This window comes from Manis pentadactyla, chromosome 12 (genome assembly GCF_030020395.1).
Source record: "Manis pentadactyla isolate mManPen7 chromosome 12, mManPen7.hap1, whole genome shotgun sequence".
Lineage (NCBI taxonomy): Eukaryota > Metazoa > Chordata > Mammalia > Pholidota > Manidae > Manis > Manis pentadactyla.
The window spans coordinates 2,481,361-2,492,679 of NC_080030.1; the positions used below are offsets into that span (position 1 = coordinate 2,481,361).

The following is an 11,319-nucleotide window of genomic DNA, read 5'->3' on the forward strand; positions in this document are numbered from 1 at the left end:
TCCCTCCCAGCGCTCAGCTTGGGAGGCGCTGGCAATTTTCAAATCCTGGTGCTGCACGGGAGGGGCGGCTGCAGCTGAGGCCCTGTCCCCCCGCCCACGCACCCCGGGAGCCCGAGATCAGGGCACCCCCCCACAGCTGCCCCGTCCCCCCCGCGGGATCCCCAGGCACGACACGAGGCGGGGGGCTCCGGGCCCATCGCCAGGACGGGAAACTGAGGCACAGGGCGATTAGGGGACCTGTCCGGGGATTCCCACCACCCCCTCGAGAGGGGCTTGGCGGAGGCGGGATTCGAACCCGGGTGTTCTGACGCTGGACAAGCTATTGGCCGATTGCTGCCTGCTCTTGGGGATACGGGGAGCGGACGGTGGGCGAGAAATCCCCGGGCCGAGACGTGCCGGCCCCCGAGCCTGCCCAGCCGCGCCCCGCCCCGCGCGGAGTTTGGCGCCAGATTTTTCAAAATCTCATCCCAACGGCTCCCTGCGCTCCCGGCCTGCAGGGCGAGCCTGGAGCCTGGATCTGAGGGACCCCGGATTCCAGAATGGGGGGTGGGGGATGTGAGGACAGATTCTGGAACCGGATTCCAGGGCCTGGAGGCCAAACCTGGAATCTAGGGTCAGCATTCGAGAACCTGGGGCTGGAACCCCATCATCCCAGCTGAAATCTGGGGGGCAGGGAGGGGCCAGCCCCAGCGCTGCAGCTGTTCGTTTGCCAAGTGGGAGGGACTGACCGGCACCCACTGACAGCGTCTCCCGTCTGCCCGGCCCTGGGGCCGCATCGGTGACTAACGATCCTCGCTCCTGGGGAGCTGGCACGGGCCTGGGAGAGGGAGACAAATACACATAACGAATGTGTAAGGAACATGGCATGTCACAGAATAGTAAGTGTGGAAAAATAAGGCAGAATAATGGGGTTTGGGGGCATGTGGGGAGAGGCCCGTTTTTAAGAGCGTGAGCCTCCTACAGAAGGTGACACATTTGAGAAAGAATTGAGGAGAAGGAGGGGACCAACCTTGTGAACACGTGGGGAGAAAGTTTTCCGGGGACAGGGATCTGCCCGAGCAAAGTACAAGTCCTGGTGGACATGGCAAGGGATGGACCTCCAGGGGGGTGCCGAGACATTAAAGAAGGACACAAAGGTGATATAACATCAGTGTATTTGTTACCTATTGCTGTGTAACAAATAGTCCAAAGTGTAATGGTTACAGCAACTCACATTTCTTATTTGTGTTTGTGTGGGTCAGAACCTGGGTATGGCTCAGCTGGGGTGTCTGGTTCATGTCTTCACAAAACTGCAATTAAGGGGTCAGCTGGGGCAGGGCTCACCTCCAAGTTCACTCGTACCATTATTGGGAGGGCTCAGCCCTTGCAGGCTGCTGGGCTGAGAGGCTCAGGTCCTTGAAGGGGCTGTTTCAGCTCCTCATCACCTAGGAGAGGACCTGATGTGGGTTCTGAAATCCTCACTGTTGGTGGTAACAGGGAAGCAAAACCTGAAAAGCCAAATATCCATAGAAAAGAATAGATGAAATCCTTTTGGTAGAGCCCCACAGTGGAATATTACACAGCAGTGAATCAGATGTTATTTATGGTTGCTATAAATGTGGTACAATGGACATGAGAAAAGGGACATGGTTGACCTGGAAGTCAGCATGGGGGGTTCCATCTGGAGCAGAGACGGGGTGGCACGTGGGGATGGGCACACGGCCAGGGCTTCCACAGGGAAGCCGCTTTCTGTTTTGTAAGCCCAGTGGTTGTGACTATTCTGTAAGCTGGATGTACGAGTTAAGATGCTCTTAGTGTGTTTGATGTACTCCATGCTTCAAAAAGCAACTTCCCTCAAACTTCTATGTAGAACAGTGGTCTGAATAGAAATAGAACATCCTCCCCCCCTCTGCAAAAATAAGAAATAATTATGTGATCTGATAAAGGAGTTATTAAAGGTACAATGCTAATGATGTTGCAATATGTAAATGTATCAGTCAACACACATTATAGCCTTAAACTTACACGGTGTTATTTGTCAATTCTATTGCAAACAAAAAAGTACTTAAAAAAAAAAAGAGAAAAGAAATAGAACGTGAGCCCCGTATATTACTTTGCGTTCTCTAGTCCCTACTTTAAAAAGAGTAAAAAGAAATGGGAAAGATCAGGTTTTCATGTGTTTTACTTAGCCCGATATACCCCAGTCTAACCAGTATTGTAATCAACACAGAAAAATTATGGATGAGATATTTCACATTCCTTTTTTTTTTTTCATTCAAAGTCCTGGGAATCTGGTGTGTATTTTCTCCCTACAAAATATAGTATGTTAGATGGTGTAAGTGCTAAGCAGAACAAAAGGAGTATGTGGAGGGTGGTCGGGGGAAGGCCCCCTGAGAGGGGGGACAGAGGTGAGGGGACGGGCATTCCGGGGAAGAAGCCAGGAAGGGACGGTCTTACTTCCTGGCACAGAGGTAGGACCGTGCCTGCCAGCGCATTCCAGGAAAGGTTTGATTCCGGACGGTGAGCAGAGGAGGGATGCTGTGAGAAGGCCTTTGGAGAGTACCCTCTGGCACTAGCCGGGACAGCCAGCTGAGGGGGATGCGGGTGTCCCTCGAGGCCCGGGAGTAGCTTTAAGTTGCTGTCAAGGTAACTCCAGTAGGGAAGATGTGCAGAACCCTTTGTATGCACCCAGCCCAGCCTAGCTCATCCTACTGTGCAATCCTTTTGACAAGGCGATTTTTCCCATGAAAAGGGATTTTTCAGAAAGGTTAAGTCACTAACTCAAGGACCCCAGAGCTTGCGAGGGGTGGAGGTGGGATTTGAACCAGGTGAGCGGGATCTCAGAGTGGAGGCCACTCACCCCACGTCACTGTTCCACACATCCCAGCCTCCTGGCTGCTGGCCACTTCTGCGCTCCTGCCCTGCCAGCCTCCTCAGGGTTCCTCAAGGGTGCCCTGGCCTCCGGCCCCCCTGCCTCGGCCTCGCCACCTCTGCCACTGGTGTGTCATCCCTCTCCCCTCCTGGCCCATCCTGTCTTACCAACATCTCCGGGTTTGCATGATGACTACCTCCACCAGGAAGGCTCTCCTTGGGGATAGGAATTGTTCATCTCTGCAAAAAACATGACGTCAGAGGCTGGCCCGTCTCCTGCTGCAAACCTGCTTCCTGGCACATCCAGAGGTGGATCCGGAACCTTCCCCACAGCGCCCAAGGACCACTTTTCTGACCTCATGTCCCCTCTCTCCCCACCACTTACTTACTCCCCAGCACCTGGGGCTCCTTAGATGGGTGAAGTGCAGCCCAACCTCAGGGCCTTTGCATAGGGCTGTGCCTGGAGTTCTCTCCCTTCACAGCCTGGGCTTCTTCATGTCACCCAGGTCTCAGCTCCAATGTCACCTCCTCAGAGAAGCCCACCTTGACCACTCCACCTGAAGCAGCTGGGTTACCATGCCCTCCAGTGCCAAAGCAACATCCAATGGGTCTTCAGTGGGTGCCTGAAAGCTGGATAACACCCCCCATTTGGAGGCAGTTATTATGCACAGAGCCCTCTTCTATGTGTGGACCCCAATGGACCCGCTTTGAGCTCAGAAAAATCCCAGATAATGCTATTATTTCCGTTTTGCAGAGGGGGAAACTGAGGCACGGGGCTGTGGTTGGGGAATGGCATGCTCAAGTTCACACAGCCAGTTGGGAGGGGAGCTGGAATTCAAATCCAGGCGGTTGGAAATCTCCCTAGTCATCCCTGTGCCTCCCATGAATGCCATTGGGGGGCCCAGCCTGACCCCCACCTGCCTGGGGTGGGGTGGGGTTGGTGCTGTGGGAGGGAGGGTGCTGAAACCACGGGCGCTATTTCTCACCATTCTGGAGGCTGGGAGTCCGAGATCAAGGTGTTGTGGGGTTCGGTCCCTGGTAGGAGCCCACTTCCTGGTCTGCAGCCTGCTGCCCTGTCAGAGTGAGGGCCAGTCTGTCTCTCTCTCCTTTTCATAATAACCCCAGCCTCACTGTGGGGCCACCCTCGTGACCTCACAAAACCTAATCGCCTCAAAAAGCCGCACCTCCAATGCCATAGCGCTTCAGCCTGTGGATTTGGGGGGGACATAAATATTCAGTCCACCACATCTACCATGAAGGGGGACCTCAAGCTCTGGTCCCTCCCCAGCCCTGGGCCTCCTAATCCTGTTGCATTCCAGCTGCCAGGCTGGCGGAGAGCCCGGATCTACCCCTCCTGGGCAGGCCCACCCCCCAAGCTCTTGGAGACTTGGTTTCCTCCTCTGTCCATTACCTCCCTACCTCCCAGATTTGCTTAGGCTGATGAAAGGCAAGGTCCCAAGAAGCAGGCCAGGCCCTGGGAGCAGCAAGCATTCCCTCGTAATGAAGAATCGTAGTTTAATGCCTGTTTGATTGTTTTAAAACATCAAAACAAACAAACAAAAAAACCCCACAAATCCCTGCTGTGTACGTTTTCAAACTTCTAGGTCAAGGTTCACTCAGGCACACTGATTTTTCCTCTGGCCGGGCAAGGTTTGGCGGGGCAGTGTTAGCGATCCTGTCTTGATGGAAAATGTCAATAACCCATTCATCACAGATTTTGTGATGCTCATTTTGATTTGAACGATCGTGTAAGAAATATTTATATAATTCTGGACTAAGGGTGGCTGCACACACTTGTGGGTCTACAAATTCCCACTGCAGTGGACGCTCTGAAAGGGTGAATTTTATCATTTGTGAATTCTATCTTCATAAAAAAAAAAAAAAGGCAGGAAGAAATGATAATTTATCCTGATACCCGAATTTTCAGTCTTCCCCTTAAATTTTGCACCCAAAATGTGAAGGTTCACCCTAGTCCCCACCCTGCAAGCTACAGCGAAGCTGAGCTTCAGATGAGAAGAGGTGTCCAGGCTCTTCGCTGCACAGCCATAACAACCTGTCCCTGAAAAGCCAGGCCATTTCCTGTCTTCACCAGGAAACCCTCTTCAGGGCTCCCTTTGCTTTGTCTCCTCCCCAGCCTGGCTTCCCAGGCCACATCCGCCCCAGCCCTCCCCATCCAGACTCCAAACATCCCGTCCCAATCCTCAGGGTCTCGGAATATCAGAAGTATCTGGGAATAGCCTCAGGGAACTCTGAACTCTGAGTCCTTGAACTGCGAACACTGTCTTCCTGATCTGTCCCTTCCTCTGTCAGCTTGGGGCCGTCACACCAGTGCTACCGGACAGACCGAAGGACATGGGAACCGTGAAGGTGAAACGGCTTCAAAATGATTAGTACATTGTAAGCGGCTCAATCGTTGCTTGCTTTTATTAGCATCTTCAAAGCAATGCAATGCTAATAAAAGAAAAGTGGCTTCGGTGATCGATTCTGGAGATGAGGGATCTCATTGGGGAGGTGGGTATGGATACACCCCATTTCCTGGCTGGGGAGGTCTCCTCCTCCCACATTCTCCAAGGGGAGTTTGTGGGTTTCCCCTGGTAGATGGGGTCACTGCTTTTTGGTGCAGGCAGGGACATCCTCAAGGGCTGGGCCTAAGGTAAGGTGAGTGAGGCACTGACTTCAGGACCTAAGTTTAAGGGGGCACCCAAAAGCTCAACCATCAAGGTAAATATTTTAACACAGTATTCAAAAATCAAAATCGATGTAAAAAAATCCATGATGAACAAGAAATGAAAATTGTAAATAAAAACAGAATCTGGCCTTGTACCTGCTCAGGTCACCTCCCTGCGCCCCCTCCCCAGTCCTGTCTACACTATTTAAAATCTTGATATTTTTACCATCATGGGTGGGGTGGTTTATTTTTTTGCATACAGTTTAATTTTTTAAAATATTGCCTTCAAATATTGTTTTTCTTGACGGAATTTTGTTGCATTCCCTTAAAATTTTTATAATTGAAGTATGACTGATATACAATTTTATAATGATTTCAAATACACAACTGGTGGTTCAACAGTTACCCATATTATTAAATCCTCACCGGGACTAGTGCAGTTACTATCTGTCAACACAGGAAGATGTTACAAAATCTAATCCCCTGCCCTGGTTCCAATTAAACTTTACTGACAAAAGCAGAGCCCAAAAGGTGAAAACACTCCAGGGGTCCATTCCTGGATGAGTAGCAATCGTATGGATAGAAAGTAGACCTATAGGTGTGGGGGACTGGGGTCAGTTCATGTCTAACCGGTACAGAGTTTATGATGGGGAGTCTAGATAGTGGTGATGGTTACACAGCATTGTTCATGCATTTAATGCCACTAAATGGGACACTTACAAATGGTCCAAGTGACAAATCTCATGCATATTTTACCATCATAAAAAACAAGCGCCTCTGAGCAGTAGTTTGTCTATTTGACTTTTAAAAAAATATCGCATTTGTAAAATCGCTAAATACATGTTGCGCATGTAAAACATTGTGTATATAAATTGCAACTGTCAGCCCAGTCCGGGTCCCCCTCACTCTCCGCACCCGCCCGAGGTCCGTCTCTTCCGGCGCAGCGGGCGCAGAGACCTCTCGCGGCCACCAGGTGGCGCCATGGCGCCTCCCAGAGCCCGGGACATTTCGCGCCCCCAAGGTGGGCGGCGCGGAGGCGGCGCGATGCGTCAGCTGGACCGCGGGCAGGGGAGCCGGAGGACACAGCTGCGGGGCCGAGGCCAGACCCCAGGCTGGCAGGGGAAGGGACGCAGCTGTGAGTCATCCGGGAGCCCCCGATCGACCGTGGGAGACAGTCCCACGCTAGTCTGTCCGCTTGGCTAGTGAACTGCGTTCTCTGGGAGCCGGTGAGGCAGGCGGCAGGCCCTGCATGAGGCTGCGCCTGGCGCACACGTGTGGCTCCCACACCAAATAGTCGGTGGCCTGGCGGAATGGCGGTCTCACCACGCCTCAGTTTCCCTTTTTCCCTTACATTGCAGATAAACAGGGCCCCTGCATACCGGCTCCTTGAGGATTACATGAGCTGTGATTCAGGGAGCTTGGTACAGAGCAGGCGGTCAGTACACGTGAGTCCACTCCGGGGGGAGAAAACCGAAGTGGCGACCACTATTGCAAGGGCACCCGAGTGGCAGCGTGCAGCGCAAGCAAGAACCATGCTCCCCATCCCATCCCCGTTTACCCCAGGCCTGGATTTGTCCCCGCGGTCAGGTGCGGAGGTGAAAGGGCCGACAGGGGGCGCGGGGCGCCCTAGCCCAGCCACCTGCGCCTCCCACGCGGCGCCCCACCCTGAAACTCGCGGAAGGCGGGGAGGGGGCGACCCGGCTCGTCCCTAGGTTGCCGAGTGCTTCGCAGGCCTTGCTCTGCGGGTACGTCAAGGCGGCTTACGGCGACCACCTGGTGACATTTATTGAGTGCTTACTGAGTACCCCTTCTTTGATGCTTCCTGCACCCCAGTGGGCCGGTGTGCATTCTCATAGGACAGGTGGGGATGCAGGCAGCTTTCGCACGCCCCAACTTTGAGGACCTCGAGGCGGTTCCCTGCGCCCACCACCGTTTACTGAGAGCTTACTGTGTACCCCTTATTTTATTTAACGCCCTCTCCAACCCAGTGAGGCCGTCGTTGCATGCCCACTGGACAGAGAGAAGCAGGGAAGGTAAGTCACCCAGAGTCTGGGGTCCCTGTAGCCAGAGACGCCCACCCTCACCACCTAGGAGGGATCAGGCTGCAAACTGGGTGCCCTCCCCGTGCAGACCCCCAGCAGAACCTAGGAAAGGCACGGGCCAGGGACTCTCCGGGGACCGGGAGGGGATTCCAGGCACCCCCCCACACCCGAAAGTCCGGGCTGTCTCGCGCGCTGGAAATCCCGCGCGCGCCCCGAAACGCGGCGCCGCTGCCGGGAAATCAGGAGAAAAACTTCTGCTTTTTTTTTCCTTTCTGGCGCTCGCTCTCCCCCCCGCCCTCACCCACCCCGCGGCGCTCGCCCCCACGTGGGGCGCCCCCGCCCCGCCTGGCGCTCCGCCCCTCCCCGCCGGCGGCCAACCGCAGGGCGCCCCTCGCTCGCCTCTGTGGGCTCACCAATAGAGGGGGAGGACGGGCCGCCAGGGCCACGCCTCCGTTTGCACAATTCTATAAAAGGCGGCGCCTGTGGCCGCGGGCTCAGATCGCTGAAGTCCAGGACGCTCGCCTCTCCTCTTTCGCTACCTGGATAATTGCGGGGACTTTGCACAATTCCTTCCGCCTTGCCTGGGAAGGATTTGCTCCGTTTCGAAGGTCTTGGACGAGGGCTCGTGCTTCGTGGGAAGGCTTTGGGTTTTCTGGCTGCAGATTTTGCGTTTTCTCCCGCGGGATTGTCGTGGAGCGTTTTCCACTGTGGATTATAACTGCACCATGACGCTGGAAGAGCTCGTGGAGTGCGACAACGCGGCGCAGAGGTAGGTAGCCGGGGCCACCGCCGCCTGCGGCCGGCCTGGCCGGGCAGGGACCGAGCGCCCCCACGACCGCCGGGCGCTGACACCCTTCTCCCCCGGCCGCAGGATGCAGTCGGTGAGCGCGGCGGTGGAGGAGCTGCTGGTGGCCGCGCAGCGCCAGGACCGCCTCACGGTGGGAGTGTACGAGTCGGCCAAGCTGATGAATGTGTGAGTCAGGCCCTGTCCCCCGAGCTGGGCGCGGGTGGGGACCCCCCCTCCGCTTTGCAGTGTCGCCGCTGCACCCTTCTCTTGCAGGGGGCCGGGACTAAAAGTGTCTCCTTTGTGGATTGAGGGCCTCTCTGCTTTTTGGGGAGAAGGGGTTGACTGCAGTATTCTGATGGATGCTGCATCATTTGCACGCCCCCCGCCCCCACCCCCACCCCCAACCCCGACCTTGCGCTCTACCAATTCCCCCAGCGTTTGGAAGCTGTCTTGTCCTCCTGCCCTGCAGCTGCGCTCACAGGCCATCCCCCTGCACACCTGCGGTTTCTCTTTGCTTTTGCAAACAACCCGTGTGCGCTGTGGCCCCTCCCCAGTCTCCAGCTGCTGACCCGTCCCCTCCCTCTGGTCCCCTCAGGGACCCTGACAGCGTGGTCCTGTGCCTCCTGGCCATTGACGAGGAGGAAGAGGGTGACATTGCCCTGCAGATACACTTCACGCTCATCCAGTCCTTCTGCTGCGACAACGACATCAACATCGTGCGGGTGTCAGGCATGCAGCGCCTGGCGCAGCTGCTGGGTGAGCCTGTGGAGACGCAGGGCACCACCGAGGCCCGGGACCTGCACTGCCTCCTGGTCACGGTGAGCCGGCCCGGCCTTGCCCCGCCCCACCCTGGCACCTGGGCCCGCGCTTGTCAACAAGGTTGAGCTGTGGCGGGCCTTGCACCAGCTCAGCACTCAGCCATGCTTGGCATGTCTCGTGGGCAGCCCGGCCGGGGCTAGTCACCCAGCCAGCTATTTTGAACCGGCCTGTTTTCTCCACGGGGGCCCTGGGAGAGGGAGGCTTCCGTCTGCCCCTTGGGCTCGTACTGAAACGCCTCTCTAAACCCCCTTCTTCCCCCTCCCACAGAACCCTCACACAGATGCTTGGAAAAGCCACGGCCTGGTGGAGGTGGCCAGTTACTGTGAAGAGAGCCGGGGTAACAACCAGTGGGTCCCCTACATCTCCCTCCAGGAGCGCTGAGACCCTGCCCGGCATCAGAACCTGTCGAGTTGCTGCCAAAAAAAACCAAAATAAATATTTGACCCCCCTCCCCCCAGAACAACCCCCCAAAACAACCCAACCCATGAGATCATCGGGGGCAGAAACGTTGGAGATCGGAGAGGGGAGTGTACGGCCACCCCCAGGGCGGTGAGCCTGGAACAGTGCCAGCAGCGGCCACCGGAGAGGAGAAGAGGGGGTCCCGGGCCAGCAGGAGAGGGAACCTGGCGCTCAGGCCTTGTTACGGAGCAGCTGGAGTGGGGGAGCTGCTGCCTCCCCCGCGTGGAGGGCCTGGACTCTGCATTCTGGGTGGGGTGCCACTGCATCCCCCACCCTTCTAGAGCCGACATCTGCAGACAGGACTTAACTGACTGAGGGTGCGCACCCTTGCCAGGACCGTACTTTGGGACTGGGGAGCTGGGGCTGATGTTGCTCTGCACCCACGAACTCCCAGTTTGCAAACTAAACCATCTATTTTGTTACTTGCACTTGTTACTTGAACCACTGAAGTCGAGAGATGGGAAGCTTACAGATACATATATTTTTACTTCTACTATGATGGCCTTGTAATAAACTTCTCAAGCTTCTGGGCTCTTGTGTGTGTGCCGCCTCTGGGAGGGACCGCGACCCCTGCCCTGCCCCCAGGCTCACCAGGAAGTGTTACTAAAGTCCCTGTTAGCAGCTCCGAGCTCCTTTGCAAAAACAGTGCGTCTTCTCTCTGCAGCCGGCGCCACCCAAGTCCAACATATCTTTGCCTCTTTTTTTCTCCCTCCTCCTGCCCTGTAGCAATTAAAAGACCGGTTTATTACGAAACCTGGCCGCCATGCCACTGCTGTTACCGGCTGTGCTGGAGCCAACCCCAAGATCTGGGCACACACAGACGCACTCCTGGGGGGCTGGCTGCAGCCCCTGCCTACCCAGCCACCACCGCAGCCCGAGGTCCAGAGAGGTCAAGGGGGCACCTGGGACCACACAGCGAGGTGGGCTCAGAGCTGTCTTGGCTCTTGCAGGAAGAGCTTTTGGGGACCCCCCCCCCATCCAGGGAGAACCCCCACCTCCCACCCAGGCTTTCTTCGTTGGCTGGACCTTTCTGCTGCAATAAGTTGGAAGAAAAAAAAAACACTTTTTCTTTCTCTAAACTAAAATCAACACACAGAAAAATACCCCAGGAAGTCGTGCTCCTGGCCCAGCTGGTCTTGGCACGCTGCTGCGATTTGTCTCCGAACCGAAACTGTGAGGCCGGGCCGGCCACCTCTCTGTCCCGGGGCTCCGGCAGCCTGAGTTGCGAGCGCGACCCTGCCCGGCCTCAGCCCTCCTGCCTGGGCCTGCAGGGTGGGCTCGCCCCTGGACAGCCTCCTGTCCCCTGCCAGGCCTGCGGACAGACCGGGGGCGATGAGGGGGCTGCCCGCAGGCCGCGACCTTTCCACGGAGCCTCACGTGGGCGCGGCAGGAAAACCCCGGCGGCACCCCCCGCCCCCCGGGAGTCACGGGGCTGGGGGAGCCCCGCGGGGGAAGAGGGGGGAGGGGGAACTCCCAGGGGGAGGGGAGGGCGAAGTGGGGTGGCAGGCTCCCCGGGGGAGAGGGCGCAGGAAAGCCCGAGGTGGAGCCCGGAGCAGGGTCCCCCGGGGCGAGAGGGGCGGCGGGGCGGGGCGGGGGGGGGGATTCCCTGGAGTTGGTGGGGGAGGGGAGCACGGAGGCCGAGCCTGGGAGGAAGTTAGAGGGGGTGCAGGGAAGGAGCGATCCCTGAGATGGAG

General features: G+C 56.7%; 1 protein-coding gene and 1 long non-coding RNA gene across 2 annotated transcripts; one reads left to right on the forward strand and one right to left on the reverse strand.

The window, feature by feature from the left end:
- The first annotated feature begins 8,039 nt into the window (after positions 1–8,039).
- On the forward strand, positions 8,040–10,152 carry GADD45B (growth arrest and DNA damage inducible beta). Its single transcript, XM_036890756.2, has 4 exons — positions 8,040–8,329; positions 8,432–8,533; positions 8,943–9,165; positions 9,434–10,152. The coding sequence occupies exons 1-4, from the start codon at positions 8,286–8,288 to the stop codon at positions 9,545–9,547; spliced, it is 483 nt and encodes a 160-aa protein (XP_036746651.1). The 5' UTR covers positions 8,040–8,285; the 3' UTR covers positions 9,548–10,152.
- LOC118915219 (uncharacterized) lies at positions 8,542–11,035 on the reverse strand. Its single transcript, XR_008992973.1, has 3 exons — positions 10,730–11,035; positions 10,217–10,345; positions 8,542–8,662 (listed from the first exon to the last, which is right to left on the reverse strand). It is a non-coding gene; the product is annotated as an uncharacterized LOC118915219 (long non-coding RNA).
- Between the last annotated feature and the right edge of the window lie 284 nt (positions 11,036–11,319).

What these genes read in the sequence shown, in the direction of transcription:
- GADD45B (XM_036890756.2), top strand. Translation starts at nt 8,286, where the DNA reads ATGACGCTGGAAGAGCTCGTGGAGTGCGACAACGCGGCGCAGAG. An exon ending in TGCGACAACGCGGCGCAGAG is followed by an intron (nt 8,330 to 8,431) that starts GTAGGTAGCCGG and finishes CCCCGGCCGCAG; the next exon opens with GATGCAGTCGGTGAGCGCGG. An exon ending in TGCACTGCCTCCTGGTCACG is followed by an intron (nt 9,166 to 9,433) that starts GTGAGCCGGCCC and finishes CCCCTCCCACAG; the next exon opens with AACCCTCACACAGATGCTTG.